The sequence below is a fragment of the Vigna unguiculata genome, chromosome 11, assembly GCF_037176805.1.
Source record: "Vigna unguiculata cultivar grain cowpea cultivar isolate G323 ecotype 2 chromosome 11, ASM3717680v1, whole genome shotgun sequence".
Taxonomy (NCBI): Eukaryota; Viridiplantae; Streptophyta; class Magnoliopsida; order Fabales; family Fabaceae; genus Vigna; species Vigna unguiculata.
Genome location: NC_140802.1, coordinates 10937939 through 10956284, shown reverse-complemented (window position 1 = coordinate 10956284; position 18346 = coordinate 10937939). Strand labels below are relative to the sequence as shown.

At 37.9% G+C, this 18346-nt stretch overlaps 2 protein-coding genes across 4 annotated transcripts; one reads left to right on the top strand and one right to left on the bottom strand.

The window, feature by feature from the left end:
• The first annotated feature begins 6263 nt into the window (after positions 1-6263).
• On the top strand, positions 6264-7604 carry LOC114170165 (uncharacterized). Its single transcript, XM_028055645.2, has 2 exons — positions 6264-6494; positions 6582-7604. Exons 1-2 carry the CDS (start codon positions 6264-6266, stop codon positions 7602-7604), a joined length of 1254 nt encoding a protein of 417 aa, XP_027911446.2.
• Positions 7605-11408: 3804 nt separating this feature from the next.
• On the bottom strand, positions 11409-17894 carry DRP5A (Dynamin related protein 5A). Of its 3 annotated transcripts, XM_028053358.2 has the most exons (9): positions 17450-17893; positions 15826-16017; positions 15527-15733; positions 14584-15012; positions 13985-14212; positions 13702-13897; positions 12455-12766; positions 12106-12376; positions 11409-11825 (listed from the first exon to the last, which is right to left on the bottom strand). In XM_028053358.2, the coding sequence occupies exons 1-9, from the start codon at positions 17792-17794 to the stop codon at positions 11639-11641; spliced, it is 2367 nt and encodes a 788-aa protein (XP_027909159.1). In that variant the 5' UTR covers positions 17795-17893; the 3' UTR covers positions 11409-11638. The 3 variants fall into 3 exon arrangements, with proteins under 3 accessions (XP_027909159.1, XP_027909157.1, XP_027909158.1); XM_028053356.2 differs by having other exon boundaries at positions 12106-12766; positions 17450-17894; XM_028053357.2 differs by having other exon boundaries at positions 12106-12754.
• Positions 17895-18346: the final 452 nt, after the last annotated feature.

Sequence of the window (18346 nt, the reverse complement as noted above, 5' to 3'; positions counted from 1 at the left end):
CATTCCCCAAGTTTGTTGTTCCTTCGTTTTTGAAGTTATTTTTCGATGGAATTCGTCATTTTCCCGTTGGTGGAGCAGAAAAAGTATTGGGGTTACCCACTGCAACAAATTCGTGGTTTAAGGTTTAGGTTTGTGGAAATGAGGCATTTTTGTTTCCCTTTTTGGTGAATATTTGATAAAGTGTGATTTTTTTTGTAACAGTATTGTTCAAGAGCGGAAGCGGAAGGTTAGTTGTAGAAAATAATCACTCTAAAGCGGAATCTGCAGGATTGGTGCTTCCGATTTATGTGCAAAACAATGGGTTCGTAAATGCAAACCTGCATTTTTCTGCATTACTTTGTTATCCCTTACCGTGGTGTGCGTAGTAGCCATTAGGTTTTGAGAATTTAACATGTCTGCATCATGGTTGAAGTGGGTGGGAATAAGGTGTACCCATTTAAAAAAATGGTTATGTCACTCGTTGTCCCACATTTAAATGCTAAGTAATGATTTGGGTTATGCTAACCTACGCTAAATCATTTGAACAAAAGCTTTTCCCTCGTTGACTTTCTTTATAAGTATCCCTTTAAACAGTCCCCTTGGTGGCATCAATAATTTATAAAATTTGTTAATTAAGTGATGTAAGAGGAAGTTATAACGAGAAATTTTTGCAGATTGTACCATACGTCTTGCATACGAAAAAATTGCAGTTTATGTGAAAAAGGGTGTTATCGTAAGTGCAAGCTTGCACTTTTATGCATTACATTGTTTTCCCTCACCCTCATTAAAGTAGTAGCCATTAAGTTTTTACAATTTAACATGTGTGGTTCATGGTTGAGGTGAAATGTAATAAGGTGAACCCATTTCAAGAAAGGGTAGTGTCACTCGTGATCCCGAATTTAAGTGCAAACCAAGGTGTGTACTTTGCTAACCTACGTTAAATGATTTGAACAAAATCTTTCCCATTCTTCACTTGGCTTATAAGTATCCCGTTGGTGGCGTGAGTAATTTATACACTTTATTAATAAAGTTAACTCACACCAAGTACTAAGGAATTATATTTGTAAATTTTGCAGATGGTGCCATATGTATTGCATAATAAAAACTTCCAGTTTAAGTGCAAAGTCATGTTATCGTAAGTGCAAACCTGCACTTTCTACATTACATTATTTTCCCTCACCCTCATGAAAATAGTAGCTCTTAAGTTTTGAGAATTTAACATGTTTGGTTCGTGGATGAGGTGGGTTGGTATAAGGTGAACCCATTTCAATAGATGGTTGTGTCACTCCTCATCTTGGATTGAAGTGCAAACCAAGGTAATGCAGAAAAATGCAGGTTCGCATTTACGAACCCATTGCTTTGCACATAAACTGGAAACACCAATCCTGCAGATTCTGCTTTAAAGTGACTATTTTCTACAACTGACCTTCCGCTTCCGCTCTTGAACAATACTGTTACAAAAAAAATCCACACTTTATCAAATATTCACCAAAAAGGGAAAAAAATGCCTCATTTCCACAAACCTAAACCTTAAACCACGAATTTGTTGCAGTGGGTAAACCTAATACTTTTTCTGCTCCACCAACGGGGAAATGACGAACCCCATCAAAAAATAACTTCGAAAACGGAGGAACAACAAACTTGGGGAATGGAGGAAGAAGAAACTTAGGGGATGGACAAAGAAGACACTTCGAAGATGGAGGAAGAAAAAACTTAGGGGAAGGAGGAAGAACAAAATTGGGGATGGAGAAAAAACAAACTGCTCTCCACTTCTCTCACGACTTCCACTTCTTTCCCGAATCAACCTCCCTTTCTCTCTCGCTCTCAACCTCTCTCTCTCCTTGCTTCTCTTACTTTTGTCACTCCATCAACCTCTCTTTCACTCTCTTTCTCTCTCGTACGTGGAAGTGTGAAAAGAAAAATTAAAAATTAAAAAATCACTGCCATGTCAGGTAGTGAGAGAAGTTGTTAAAAAAAGGTTGTTAATATATCATTTTCCTATATGGATATAGTAACTCTTTCAAGTTTGTCAAAACATTCTTTTATTTTCAAAAAAAAAAAAGTAAGAATTTTGAAAAGCTAGTTATAATGAAAAAAACAAATAAGTGATAATTTATAATTTTATTATGTACACACCTTTTATAGTTTTATTATGCATTGATTAAAATTTCCATTTGTCTTATTTCCAATTTTAGTTTAATTTTATTATTAGTAACAAATTGGGTTCATTTAATATAATTGTTTTAATTTTGTATTTTTATCTTATCTAACCTTTGTTTGTTATTAGAGCCATAATTTTCCTTGTAAATATCTTTTTGGCTTATTCTAGTTGTATTTTATGGGCTTCAAAATGGACAAATGTATTGTTGGATTTGGACTCCTCTAATATTTTTTACGATTGTTAGAAGTTGAGGTAGATTTTACTTTTGTAATTGAGCTTCTAAACCTTGATAGAGGCCATAATAGACCCATAATGTTTTTGGGTTTGTTGGGTTTGTTGGGTTTGCAAAATTATGGTTTAGGTTCACAACCTATTTGAGGCCTAATTCTACTAAAAACAACACATAAAAATTAATTGCATAAGTTATAATCTATTTTCATCTTTTCATATTCTTTTGTTGCATTTTAGTTATTTCCTAATGAAGAACTAAATCTATAAGGATCAATTCATATAATGAACATTGTAAGACCCTTAATTAATAAATGCGGGTCGTGGAAGCCTTTATGGCATTTAATAGTGGTTGATATGATGTGGAATAGTACTAGCTCAAATGGTTGAGAGTACTTTGGTTGTGTGAGAGGACTTGGGTTCAAGTCCTATGTATGCCATTTATGTGTTATTTAGTTATTATTGTTTTAATAATATGAATGTGCATGTTAAGTAAGAATATATTAATTGAGTTATGTTAGTTTAGCATGAAACATGAATTTGCATGATGGTTAACATTGACTTAATATTCGCAGGGTTAGGGGTTCAAACCTTGGTGAGACCTAAATTAAGTTTTCTTTTTGCTAAACTTGATTTTTGACAAAGAAGAGAAAGAGGTAGGGAACCTAGTAGCCAAAGGGGCTGAAAAACAATCCCATAATGGTCTGGAATGACACTTATCACAAGCATTAAAACCAATTTTCGTTTTTGGCTAATTAACCTTCATTAAGAAGTAATTAAAAGACAAATTGAAGGGAGAAAGAGGGTTTTCTTGGTCTGGACTGCTATTGCACAAGAAGGGAGAGAAATCAGAGGGAAGGGAGTGAGTTGGGTGAGTTTTGAGTGAAACTGAGGGCTGTCTTGAGAGAAAGGAGAAGGGAGACATTGGCGGTCAAGGGAAAGCTTGCGAGAGCTAAGGAAAAGCTACGGAAAACCCAGGTTAGGGGAGTTCGTATTGCATTTTTTATTTCTATATTGTATGAAGATGTGTTTTGGGCCATACTTGAATTGGGAAAACCTCAATTTCTGCTTTATTTCACGTTTTCTGGATTTTTTCAGAAACCGCCTGGCGGCGCATGAATTGCTGCCTAGCGGCACATGTGGTTACACCCAGTTTTCTGGGTTTGCGGATGATCCGCCTGGCGGTCGGGAGTGACCCGTCGGGCGCTATACTGTTGTTGCTATTTTTTTTTTCTCGTTTGGGTGATTGGTCAGTGATGTTGTGTTTGGATTGAATTCTTATTGCACATACATCAATTGCATGATGAATTATTGTTTGTAGTGACTAAATTGATGAAATTTGCATGAACTTGAAAATTGCATGAATATCAATTGGTGGGTTGATTAATTGGGGATTTCATAGTCGCACTAGATTAAGTGGTAAGGTTAGTGGAATTTCGTATATGGAGGAGTATTATTAAGGAATAATGAATATAAACATGTGAAGGCCGCCTATTGGATCGTAAATCAAGTGGAATCAGAATTGTAGGGGTTGGAATAAGGTTTGAAGGTGTTGAGGATATTTCTGGGTTCCTGGAACTGCAAGAACCGCTTGGCGGCACCATATTGGCCGCTAGGCGCCACACCAGAGGTGCATGGTGTGTTGATTCATGAAAAACGCTATTTTTCGTACTTTTCGCGTAACAGTAACCGCCGGGTGGTATTTTAGTCCCGCTGGCGCTAGTCGTCTGATTCTGGGCGCTAGGCACCACCAATTTTTCTGGTTCGCACAGTTTTCGTAAAACTGCATTTTCCGATTCGTTAATCGTCCTATTTAGGTGAAATTTTGACAGGTGGTCCATAACATGTGGTTCTTCACTTTGAACGGAGGAGATTGGATTTGAAGGTCAGTAGCTAGAGATATACATTATTTAATATTGATGATTTTGGAGTTTGTAAAATACATGAATAAGCCTTTGATGAGTTCAAGTAACTTCTAATGAAGCATAATTGGGTGCATGTGGTAAGTTAAATTCAGAATGTATGTTAATTGGGTACGAGTGAGATAATTATGTGAGATATGATATGGATGGTGAAACTTTACCCTAGTCGTGGTTTTGTGCTTGTGAATTTTTATTGAGGTACATATGCAATATTGACAAAAGAGTGGTGTCATGAGTTTATAAAAATATCAGACTGTATGATCCTAAGACGGGGTGTATGTGGAATTATATGTGGCATGTTTAAAGGGGTAAGTGAAGGAGAGTATGGGTGCATGACAATACTTGATTTGATGGCATGTTTGAATGGGTGTGGTGTAATCTTATTATAGTTGTATAACTGGAAAACCAGGTTGTGTTGTAAATTGTTATGTTGTATGATTGGGATCCCTTGGGGATCTGTTTAAGTGCCAAGAAACCAATAGCACTATTCTACTAGTATGGCGCCTGGCAGCGCAAGCGAGCCACTAGGTGAACGGAACACAAATCAGTGGCAGTGGCCACTGTTGACGCGTGGTGCCTGGCGGTAGGGAGGGTTCCGCCAGGCAGAATGGAACAGCAGAGGGGCTGGAAGGAGACTGGTGCCTGGCGGCGTGAGACGGGTGCGCCAGGCGATGGCGACGAGTGGCGCCTGGCGACGGGACGAAGTCCACTAGGCGGTGATGGTGCAGAGATGATTTTGCAGGCGCATGGCGCTTGGCGGTACGTGTCCCTTGCCAGGCAGTGACGGTGCAGTGATGATTCTGCAGGCGCGTGGCACCTGGCGGTACGTGTCCCCCACCAGGGGTGACAGTGCAGTGATGATTCTGCGGGCGCGTGGCGTTTGGCGGTGTGTGATGCTCGCCAGGCGGTCTGAACCTAGTGTGTGCCTGGCGACGTGGGATGCGCGCCAAGCGGTTTTGGTTCAGTGATGGTGCGCGAGGAAATGTTTCTACACAGCTTTGGGGGTTGTTCATGATGCGATGCTTTGGCTAGGGGCCTAGTTACGAGTGTAATCTTGTATTGGGGTAACACGTGACCACTCTAGGTTGTAGCCTGGTGGTTTAGGAAGTCCAGTGGAGTGTGGGAGTTGTGGCTCGTACAGCGAGGTTCAGGTGATTGCCCTCTTCAGAGTGATTCTGATAGAGCTTTGGTAGTCTGGAACAGCTACAAACTTCATGTTTGTTTCGGGGAACTCCACTTGGTGTCACGGTGAGATGTTGTGGCAATGTTATTCCCACGTGTGGACTATCAGGTGGTGGCCTGTAGTCGGAGGGGCGAGTAGACACTCGTGCAGCAAAGATCGATCATCGTCCTCACCTAAAGGGTATAGAAATGATAGACGTCTAATGAAAGTATTGGAAGTGGAGAAGTAAGGAACAAGGGAGAAGAACACTAACTCGGGGTTTTAAGGTTGCCATGTTGTATTTACTATTTTATGTGTTTGGTTTTATTTAAATGAGCTCACCCTATCTATGTGTGTGGCGATGATCATGTAACTTGTTACATGGGAGCAGATGATAATGCAGGTGAGTAGGCGGATACGTAGAGACGAAGTGGGGATCGTGACGAGATTATTTACTCAATTTTATTATGATTTACTTTTGTAATTTTTTATGGTTTGATTTTGTCATAACGGAATAGTATGATTTTAATTACTATGGAAGCTATGCTGAACTTTTAATTTTCCCGCGTTTTTGGGAAATTACGAGAATAAATGCGATGTTTTATAAATATTATTTTTTATTTATTTTTAAATAGTAATTTCCGACTAGAACGTTACATTTGGTATCAGAGCCGTGATTTCAATGATTTCATGGGGTCTTTGGGGAGTGAGCCTATCGTATTGATATGTGTATGTATTGTTTTACCTTGGTATGAAATTAAAAAAATACAAGTTGTTTGATTTATCAGTTACAATGTGGCGCATACAGGCTATGGCGAATAGGAGAAGAAGAAGCGATGCAGGCGCTGATGAGATTGCTCAAGCGATCCACAGAATGGTTGATGCCATGCAGCCTGTTGCGGCACAGCCTAGAGCCATAGTGCCACCCATTAGAGCAGTGACTATGGAGGATGTTCTGAAACACAAGCCGTCCAAGTTCAACGGCAAAGCTACCCCTGATGAGGCTGATGCTTGGCTCAAGGAGTGTGAGAAGATATTTAGAGTACTGTAGTGCACAGAGGCACAATAGTTGAATTTCGCCACTTTCCTACTTGTTGGCGATGCTGAGTACTGGTGGACAGGAATGTAGCAACAAATACAGACCCGACAAGAAGAGGTGAACTGGGTAAACTTCAGGAAGAGGTTCCTGGAGAAGTATTTTCCAGACTTGGCAAAACATGCACTCGAGGCGGAGTTTCTGACACTACAACAAGGTAGTAAACCAGTACAGGCTTACATAGACCGGTTCGAGTACTTGGCGAGATTCTACTCGCAAGGGATCATAGAGGAATGGCGTTGTCGCAAGTTTGAGGGAGGCTTGAGGCATGAGCTGCGTATATTCCTGATGCCGCTACGGATCAGAGAGTTTCCAATTCTGGTGGAGCAGGCCAGGACTGTGGAGGAGTTAGAGTTTGGATCTAGTCGAATCACGAGGACGCAGAAGAATACCTTTGAGACCAGACATCAGAAGGCGCCATACGACAGGTCTTCGTCGCCATCTTCAGGCCTGAGATGTTATAATTACGGTGGGCCCCACCTTCGCAGGAACTGTACTAAGGCTCCGGGTAGTTCAGGTGCTAGTAATGAATATGTGAAGTGCTACAAGTGCGAGAAGATGGGACATTATGCGAGTCAATGTCCAGATAAGAAGGCGATCGAAGAAACACCATCATCGCAGAAGCAGCAGAGGGTGATAGTTGATCGACCTCGAGCAGCAGGGAGAGTGTTTGCATTAACCAATACTGAGGCCACTAAGTCAGGTAATCTCATACTTGACCGATGTTTATTGTTTGATAACAATGTTTTGGTACTGTTTGACTCTGGAGCTACTTACTCGTTCATCTCACAAGAATGTGTGAGTAGACTGGGACTAGTAGTCCAAGATTTGGGGTACGAACTGGCGGTCTCGACACTTGCCTCGGGAGAAGTCTTGACCAACTTAGTTTGCGTCGGATGTCTTATTGAAGTGGCAGGACACAAGTTTAAAGTGAATCTCGTTTGTTTACCGTTGGAGGGTCTGGACGTAATACTTGGCATGGACTGGTTATCGGACAATCACGTCATTATGAACTGTAGACGGTGCAGTGTAGTGTTTTCTGAAGCGGATGGGTAAAGACGACGTTCTGCAATTTAGAGGAAAGGCATGTGTACGCAGGGGTCAAGTATTGCAGAAGTACATTGCAGACCCTCCGCATGTGTTTGAAGCTAACAAGATCTAGGTTCATGACGGATCTGACTGTGGAGATGGAGGACTTAATGAGATAGTCTTAACCGCAACTAATTTTTAATAAACACTAATTTTTAAGGACGAAAATTTTTAAGGTGGGGGAATGTAAGACCCGTGAAATTTAATTAATTAAATAAATAAATAATTAAATAAATAATTAATTAATAAATGCGGGTCGTGGAAGCCTGTATGGCATTTAATAGTGGTTGATGTGATGTGGAATAGTATTAGCTCAAATGGTTGAGAGTACTTTGGTTGTGTGAGAGGACTTGGGTTCGAGTCCTATGTATGCCACTTATGTGTTATTTAATTATTATTGTTTTAATAATATGAATGTGCATGTTAAGTAAGAATATAGTAATTGAGTTATGTTAGTTTAGCATGAAACATGAATTGGCATGATGGTTAGCATTGACTTAATATTTGCAGGGTTAGGGGTTCAAACCTTGGTGAGACCTAAATTAAGTTTTCTTTTTGCTAAACTTGATTTTTGACAAAGAAGAGAAAGAGGTAGGGAACCTAGCAGCCACGTTAAGGCAGCCAAAGGGGCTGAAAAACAATCCCATAATAATAATTTCCGGCTAGGACGTTACAAACATTAAACAAAATATCGTCTTCCTTTTATTATTTTGTTTGCTAATTTTTGTGGGGACTCCTAAGACTTGATTTTTTCTAGCCTTTTGTTGATAAGATCCGCACTAAGCTCTCCTCTTTGAAAGGAAAGTTGCTCAGCATGATAAGGAGGATTCAGTTGGTAATCTAAATATTTGTTAAGATGACTTTGGTAGAGCTCATGTGGCTTCATTTTTTCTTAAATCAAAATATCAAAAGTATTTGTACTATAATTTGTCCTCAATTTGACATGGTGTTAAGAATCCATATGATATTGATCTGGAAAATATGTTTTTGATTTTGGGTAAAGATGACAATATTAATTTTGGGAATGATCGTTGGGGTTCTGACATTTGTATATTTAAATTGGCAAGAATACCTTACCTTGATAGGTCAAATTAATTTATGTTATTCACTCTACTTGGATAAGTGTTGGTTCGAATTTTCCTTCTTTTGTTACCAATTTATGTGATTTTTCTTCCTTTATTGTTAATGATGATGATGATGATGATGATGATGATGATGATGATGACGTACTCAATTGGGTTTTTTATGCTTTTGGCTTGCCTTCTAAAAAACTTGCAAAACATTTTTATTCTTTTCATGTGGCATGTGTTGATCGGGGGAAACTTATTTGGTTGCATGTAGTGTCACGTGCTAAAACTTTGGTGCTTTGGAAGCTTTTATACAGTTAATTACCTACTAATTTGGAGGTACAAAAAAGAAGGGGCTTTCTATGTTCTTTGTGTTTTTTATGTGGATGAGATTTTGAATCTCATTCTCATTTATTCTTCATTTAGTCTGTTGTTATGAGATTATGAGAGTGTTACAAGGTCCATTTTAGGATTTGTGGTTTTCATCTCTGGATTCGGTTGTTCAGTTTATGAGGACTCTTTCTAGTCCTCTAGTTAATGTGATTGAGGTGGTTGCGGTTACTGCAGTTATCTGGATGATTTGGAGCACAATTATAATAGATTTCAGGTCTTTTTTACATTTACTTATGCTATTTTTCAAATTAAAGGGTTGGTGTGAATGGTAGGGAATAAATCTAATAAGCATGTAAGTAACTTTGTCTTTATTCTTTTAGTGCTGAAATTTTTCAATATTCATACACGAGAGAGCAAAGCAATTTCGTTTAAGGAAATTATCTGGTAGGTTCCATATGCTAATTGGCTTAAGGTGAATATTGATGGTGTAACTCAGTGATGTTTTGCTTTGGCTATGTGTACTTGAATTTTTCGAGGACACAAAGGAGATATATTTAGTTTTTCAGTTTATTTAGGGTAAAACTTCACTTTAAGTTGAGTTTATAGGGGTTATTTATGCTTTGAAGCATGCATGAAGGGAGGGCTTTCGACGCTTTGGTTGGATAATGATTCTATTTTGGTTTATAAATGTTTTGTGGATCAACGAGTGGTACCTTGTGCTCTTAAAAGGAGATGGTGCAGATGCTTGTTCATTTATTCAGCATTTGCAGTTTAAGGTTTTTCATGTTTTTTGTGAGGGTGATCATTTCGTTGATAAGTTAACTAATTTGACTTTTACTCATCAAGAACAATATAAGTGGTCTGATGTATTGTCACCATATATTTCTTTAGATTTTTTTTAAAGAACAATGATATTTATGCTTTAAAGCATGCATGAAGGGAAGGCTTTCGACGCTTTGGTTGGATAATGATTCTATTTTGGTTTATAAATGTTTTGTGGATCAACGAGTGGCACCTTGTGCTCTTAAAAGGATATGGTGCAGATGCTTGTTCATTTATTCAACATTTGCAATTTAAGGTTTTTCATGTTTTTCGTGAGGGTGATCATTTTGTTGATAAGTTAACTAATTTGACTTTTACTCATCAAGAACAATATAAGTGGTTTGATGTATTGTCACCATATATTTCTTTAGATGTTTTTAAAGAACAATGATATTTTGACTCTCATAATTTGACTCCATTTTGTACTCCCTGAATTGGCTTAGTATTGGACTTTGATTCATTCAAAGAAAAATATAGTAGTACATTAATCAATGCTTCACGTTAAAGTCACATTAAGGAGAGAGAGTACAAAATAGGAGTCAAAATATGATTTTCCTTTTTTAAAATAAGTTCAAGTTGTTTATGTTTTGTGAAGTATAATTTCTTATCATGGGTTTCTTACGGTCCCCCTAAGTTTTTGTATTCTTTTATTGTTAATTTATTTTAATAAATTTTCATGTGATGGCAAATGATAGATAAGTTTTGTGATATCACCATAATTGAGATATCAAAATTTATAATGACGTTTGACATTAACTTATTAACTTATGATACCAATTTACATTTCTAAAATTATAATTGAAATTAAGAATTCATTGAATTTTAATTTAATAATTGAATACAAATTAATTGAATGACATTGAAATTTAATTCTTATAAATGACTAATTTTAATTATTTAAACTTAGATCTAATCTTTAGAAAACAATGATTTTTGAATTGTTTAATTATCTGAATATGTAGATAGATCTATCTGAATCTTCTGAAATTTGCTTTTAATATTTAATTTAGTTTTTCAGTTTACATTTCATGTTCTTGAATCCTTAAACCCTCAATTTTTATTACTACAGCAACTCAAATATTGAAATTGACCTCTATTTTGTATTCTATGCTACAATATTTAAAGAAAGTCTAATATTTTATTTTCACTTAGACCTTGGAAATCAGGAAGATCACTTCAAACTAACTTTAAATTTGCCATTTCAGAGGCTCGTAAATTGTGTTTAGAGAGTGCTTACATTATGGCTGTCCCCTATTTAATTTACTGCAGTCTTGGCCTGTTTTCTCTTTCAAGAATGATACGATCATCATGAAAGCATTTAAAATTCAAATGGTCATCCATTTCTAGAAGCGTAAACTTGCACTTCTTTCATTGACAGTCTGCAACTCAACCCCAAAAGGGGCAATAGCTCCCTACCCATTCTATAACCTGCAATTAGAATAGCCATGATCTTGGAATTTGGCACACTAGATGAAAGTTGTACCTTACCAATCAGTGTCAAGCATGCAAACAGAGTTCAAGTGAAACTCTGAAGCAGTTACACAAATGCTTCCATAAGCAACCAAAGCGAGAATTTGCCCAAGTTGCATTCATTCATTAAATGAAAGTTGTACCAAAGTAGGGTACAATAAAACACAGGTAGAGGGATGCTTTCTCTAAACTACATACTTTGGCATACCGTCATTATTGTCCAATTGATTAAGAACTCCTGGCACACTAATTCACAAAAGCATAACCAAGCCAAAAAATCTTGGCTCCTTGGAAAGCTAGTAACTCTGATCACAGTGCCTGAGCAACACTTTTAAATTCATTCAAGCAAGATTGAAGCATCTTCTGACGCTTCATGAGAGACTCTCGTTCATTTTGTAGCACATCTATGGCCCCAGGAGCTACAAACATGTCCATGAATTTCTCATCGTTTACAGCAAATAAATCCAACCCAAGGGCCACGAATATCCGGTCTCGGCTGCACAAGGTAGCATAACAAATAAGGCTATTGTCCCATAGAAAATGAAAGTTAAATGTACTAAGGTATGTGGACCATTTAGACAGAATTATTATGTCATGTAATTGCACAAGTGTACGCGAACTTAAAATAATTGAGGGTTCAAACTATACCCCGTAGTTGCTCCTTTTCCAAGTTTTAGTCCTTACATAATTTTATATAGCGGTTTAGTCAATAGAAAACTAGTTAAGTTCCGCATTTGCGTAAGCACAAACTGATTTCAAACAAGACAGAAGCTTACCAAGGGGTTAGAAATCCAGAATTTAATGTTGATGTCACGCCTCTCTCAACAAGAACTTCACGAATACGTGCAAAATGCTGAGCAGCTGATATACAGATATCCGCGTAAGCTGAACTTGATCTCTCTCCATTTCCAAATAAAGCGCCACCATTTTGCAGCGCAACATAGTCAGAATTTTTGCTATTCCCTCCCATTCTGGACGCTCTCTTTCTTGGTCCCACGTCATTGCAAATTCCAAGCTCCTTTTTAACCACCCCATATACTGCATCACCTGGTTGATCAGGAGATGGGGTCTCAGGGATAGTTATGTGACTTTCTCTCAACGGATCTCTAGTTTCTGCGGCTTTACCTGGTGTGGTTTCTTGTGCATTGTTTTCTGGAGGTATATTTTCCTGATCCCTCCTTGCATCGTGGGAAGCTGAACCAGTATCACTTAGCTCAAGGAAAAACGAAGAGGCTGAAGCCTGGCTGAATTTGTTATAAGAGGGTGCATAGTCATTGAAGTAGCAGACCTGTGAGTATGGACTAGTAGCAGAATCAAGGTGGTGCCTTACAAGCTGCTTGCAATGCTTGGCAAGATTCCCTATGAAGCGATTATAAGCACATCTTAAAGCAGCATGGAAACCTACATAGCCATCCATGTCTCCCCCTTTAATCTCACCTTCACGAACATAAGCACCAGTCAGAGATTTTCTAATCAGTTACAGGGAAGCATATACACAAAATCTAGAGGATAAAATTGAACAAGAGCATTCTCAAAATATACACGAGATAATAAAAATAATTCCATGAAATTGACATAAAATGAAAATGAATTATTACCATAGGAACATAGTGAAAGAAGATAGCACAATACTTTTTTATTGTTGTATCATTTCAGTTCTCGGAGGACAAGAAAATTTTCAATTTCTAATTCCATGAAATTGACATAAAATGAAAATGAATTATTAACCATAGGAACATAGTGAAAAAGAAGATAGCGTAACACTCTGTAATTGTTGTATCATTTCAGTTCTCGAAGGACAAGAAATATTCAACTTCCTAAACAAATAAAATTAGTGTTTCAACTCCTCCCAATGGCATTTTTTGTAAGAATCTTTAAGCTGAAGAAATCATAACCTCTGATAGAAACCGGTATCTGACTACAAATCTTAATGAGTTTATGCCTAATCAATCTCACAAAACTAGCCTGTAAAGAAAGAATTGCATTGCACTTATACATTATAATTTGAACTTATTCCTTCCTAGTGCATATGGGACTTCCAACAAGAAAGAATATAGGATTTCTCCCTCAATACACTGTCTACCCTGCAGAACTTCAAGGCCCTCCCATCCCAGAGGCCTAAGTTTTGAGTTGACATGACATCCCTCCTTTATTTATATACAGCTGGTCTACCAACAAAATCCCACCTTCAATTGGACCTAATGAATTGCTGTCCCATTAAATAACCCGTTGCATTTCTTAGACTAAAATAGCTAACTATCGAAGAATGACATGATGCCATGATTTAGAACAGAAAAAGGAACAGCTATCGAAGAAAATTGTAACATTTAAGTAATGAAGACAGAACCTAATAACTAAGGTTCTTCACTTACATTCTAAATCTTGAATACGGTTTCTTTCTAAAGCTAAATCAAATAAACTTCCCAAGACAAAAGCAAGTCGGTCACAAGCAGTGTCAAGAAGAGGAGATAGCCATGATTTAGCAGCCGCTCGAGCAATCTCTGCAGCAGCTTCTGTTCTTGCTCTTCCCCCACCTCGACCAGCGTGGGCGAGTAATATATTTGCAACCTGTTATAAAAGATACCTAAGAATTCGAAGTTGAAAATTGAATGATAAAGGAATATATTCCTCACACGTTTATGAAAAGTAAATCACCTTCTCCCTCGACACTGAGGGGCATTCTATGGAATATGCTGCACAACGAAATTCATGCATCACCCTCTCAAATGCAGCTCCTCCATAAAGACGAAGAGTAGCATTGGGAGGATTTACAGAGGCAATGACACCAGGCCAAACGCCAATACCACTTTGTGACCTCTCTTCTACTGTTGTTTTCCCCCACTGCTCAGGGGAAGGATCTGCAGCACCATCGATCAATGCACCCTGGAAAAGTGCAAAAGAAATGGTTATTAACTTCAAATAAACATCCGTAATCCTTGAAACCATTTTCTAAAAGGATGCTTAATATTGCAGGTCATTGGTGTGCAAAGAAGCTACATGCCTATAGTTTACTTTAAACCAGTGTCCAAAGTTAAAGGTTGTAAGGCAATGAAAACCATTATTCATACGTTATCCATCAGAAGAAAACAAATGAAAACGAGAAGAAACTTGTTACGTATAACTAGCCATCAATGAAGAAAAAGTTTCAAATAGATAAGTGCTATCACAAAAAAAAAATGGTTCAATACTAATTGTTAATTTAGTTCAACATCAGTTCATGCCTAGCTAAAATATTAGACATAATGATTACCCACCACATGGTTGCTGATAGAAGCCACGTGCATCATTGCAAATTTCCTGAGATGGGAAACATCTGAGGTGGCCTGTATTTTCGAATCCATTCTAGCAAGTTCAGAAGTCACTTCACTGCAGCGTTGCTCTAGTAAAGCAAGCGTTGCTGGGGCGGCTTCTTTGTATTTCTTCTGAAGCTCCGACTCCAAATAATCTCTCAAACGGCCAAAGCCAATATAAGATTTGAATTTTTCTTCATCGAAACCTCCCTTTACACCCTCACGCAGATGACGAAGAACCTCTGAATCCACCTGAGAAATCTGCCTCCGGAACTCATCATTTGAAACATTACCCCTATCCTTTGGAAGTGCCACAAAAAAGGGGTGAGTGCTATCCCCAAGGTAACCACTCGCACTCAAATAGCGATCCACTTCCCACCGGTCACCAAATTCCTGCAAGCATTGCAAAGCTGATCATTAAAACCAGTCTCTAAAAATACAGCGTACTATGTGACCATTATATGCATCAAACTATGGTGTGATGAAGGATGAAACATCTCAGTGGCTGCCACTACTACAACCACATCAAGTGGCCGTTACGGCTGACTGCATTGCCACAATGCAACCACAACTGCAATCACAATTTAAATCCATGCTTATGCAGCCTAATGGCAATATCATCAACCTCAAGATATACATCGATTGTTGATTACATACTAATAGTTTATTTTCCTTTCCTGTCATAACTTGATGAGTAGTGTGATTCATTAACTCCTGAGCCAAAGACATACCACCACAAAAGTCTTATCACATTGCGTGAAATCGACTACATGGATCACATTAAAATGAATACTAAATTCTCAGGAATAACATTCAGCATAAAATCTCTCTAACAATTTCTGCCAACCAACCAGTAAAATAGATTTGTCAAACTTTTACTGTTGCAACAAAAAGGTTTCGTCCATACCTTTAGACGGTTATCAAATTTGGAGACAACAATCACTGTCCGTCTATATGTTGGGTCAATTTCGCGAATGGCATCCAACCACAATGAGGAGCACCACTCAACACTACTCTGCTGAAGGAACAAGAGAATGCGATGAGGAGGACTAGCCAAGGACTTCACCATGGAAAGGATTTCATCAGGTGTGTTCTCTGGCTCACCCTTCTTTGCCTGCAGTGTCAGATGAGTTCCCATAAATACAATTCAGCGGGCATAAATGTCAAACCTTCACTTCTCACAGGCCAAGAATTTCAAGAACTCACCTTAAGAACAAACCCAGGTGTGTCAATAATAGTAAGGTTAGGACAATGTGCATACTCGGCTCTCATTACAATTGGCTTTGGAGAAACTGCTGCCTTTGTTTTCTTCAAAAGTGCCTCAGTTCTGGACTTTATAACGTCAGCAATCGCAGATGCCAAAACTATGGGACTTCCATACTCTTCTGAATCCTCCTCCTGTGTTTCCAATACTCGAGAATAAAACATATTGGCAAAACAAAAAGAAATGTAAATTCAAAACCAATGCTGCCAAATGGTCAAACTATGAACCAAACACCTAACTAATTTTAATTTAATCTCAACCAAATTAAGTTATGCCTTTTCAAAGAGTCAAAGCTTAGAACCAATCAACCCGAACCTAGCTTGGCGGCATATAAACAATACAAAATAGAAGAACCCATTTTAATTTTTTGTTTTTAGTTTTGTACTTTTAATGAAATTAAAATCTTATCACTTTTTAATCTCGTGATCTGAATTTCTTTTGAAGTACACCACACATTATACAAAACTCTTGATATATTTCATTCTATTTTTTCACCAAAACCTACCTTTGTGAGTGTTTAACAGACAAATAGATTGAAATGCAACATGCTGCAATGTTTTTTTTTTAGTTTTATTGACTAAATTGACTGATACTTGTTGAAGTTAGGAATCAAATTGGTTAACTTAGATTATGCTTGGATTGATAGAATGAGAAAGAATAAAATGGAATGCATTATTAAAATTAAAATGTGATGAAACAAACATCTCCATTACATTTTTTTGATGTTACCATTGAATGACACAAAACTTCAATTCCATTTACTCCTTAAGATGAAGGAGATAAACATGAAATAGGATTCACTAGTTTCTACTATATGCTTCATTATGTCTTTAGTTAGTGAAATTTGGAGTAAATCCGATTTTAATCTCCTAAATTTAACAAAAAAGAAATTTTAGTTCATCAAATCTGAAAAGATGTTCATATTAAAGAAGTATTTTATTCAAATTTGAGGAACTAAATTAATTTTATCTTAAATTCGAGAGATATTCAATCCCAATTTTAGAGAAACTAAAAGCATAGGTCTTTCCATTGTATGTCATCCTCAATTTACCAATTCATATGACAAAAACACATTTGCTTCCATCGGTTCTACACCTGAATTAATGGAACATGACAACAGTATATTCCATTCCCCTCAACAAATTGTTCGAATTTCCAATTTCGGGCAAGAAAGTTTCCTTTCTAAACCAAATCCACCAATAGATAGAACTTCGAGAACTTAGTACATATTTGGTTGAAAATTACAAAAGTATTCTTTCAAATTCCAATAGAAATATGCTCGTTTCAAACCATGAATCGAGAAGAAAATATATGTTGCTTCTAGAGTAAAAATACTTTAACCTCTCCTAACTTTAATACAAACTAGTATAAGTATATTGCTATAATACACCCAATGTCACCCTCCTCTCTGACTCAAGCAGCAAATACAAGCCCAATGAGGAAAGAAACATTCAAAATTCAGAAACCCAACGGAACCAAACAATATCTCTACCAAACTTGGATTCTTGAAAGAAGATCCACTCTGCAACATTCAATTCACTAAAAGAGAACGGGAAAATTGAAAACCTGGAAGCGGCATCGTGGTTCGAGAGCGGAGGCGTCGTGAACCATCTGGAGTATGAGGGGTCTGCGCGTGCCCATCTCGACCTCGCGCACGTTGAACCGGAACCCGAGGAGCGCCTCCAAGAGCGAGCTCTTCCCGTCTGACTGGCCTCCGACCGCCACGATCTCTGGGATCGGCATCGTCTCGCTGAATGCCACAGCCGCGGCCTGTAGCCGGTTGTACGCCTCGAACCGCGACTTCGACTCCGCCTGGCTCCGCCGACTCTTCATTTTCGACGACGGGGTTTTCGACGGTGTTGAGGTGAGTGAGGGGGGAGTGTCGGAATCGGCGACGGTGAAGGACGACATAATGGAGACGGTGACGGTGGTGTGGAGGTGATGGAGTGGAGTTGAATGGAAAGAGCGAGGGAGAGACTTGAGTTTGAATTTGAATTTTGTGATGGGATTAATGCGGATTTCTTTAAATGGGCTTTGAGATGCAAAAGACCCAAAAGAAACGACCCTTTTGCCTTCTGAGTGCGATTACTCTTTTCGATAAGTAAGAAAATAATAGGTGCATAGGCTTTTTTTTTTTTGGTTTAATTATACCTTTGGTTTCCATTTTGGAGTTAAAATCCCAAAATGATACCCAAATGTTTAAAAGTCTCAAAATGGTCTCCTTTTTTGTTGAAACGTCTCACGTTCGCCCTTGTCGTTAAGTCAACGTTGACGCCGTTAGAGAGAGTGCCACGTGTCAGTTCCTCGATTTTTTGAATTTTTTTATTAATTTTTTTTTGAATTTTTTTTATTTTTAATTTTTTTTTGAATTTTTTTAAAAAAATTAAAAAAATTGTCACGTGTCAAGTTGTCATCGTGCCACGTGGCAATGACAGTGACACGTGTCAGTATTACGCCACATGT

Coding starts and splice junctions, on each gene's coding strand:
- LOC114170165 (XM_028055645.2), top strand. CDS start 6,264: ATGGCGAATAGGAGAAGAAGAAGCGATGCAGGCGCTGATGAGATTGCT. Junction 6,495..6,581: donor AGTGTGAGAAGATATTTAGA/GTACTGTAGTGC, acceptor ACAGGAATGTAG/CAACAAATACAGACCCGACA.
- DRP5A (XM_028053356.2), bottom strand. CDS start 17,794: ATGTCGTCCTTCACCGTCGCCGATTCCGACACTCCCCCCTCACTCACC. Junction 16,018..17,449: donor AACCACGATGCCGCTTCCAG/GTTTTCAATTTT, acceptor TTGGAAACACAG/GAGGAGGATTCAGAAGAGTA. Junction 11,826..12,105: donor TCTGGATTTCTAACCCCTTG/GTAAGCTTCTGT, acceptor TACCTTGTGCAG/CCGAGACCGGATATTCGTGG.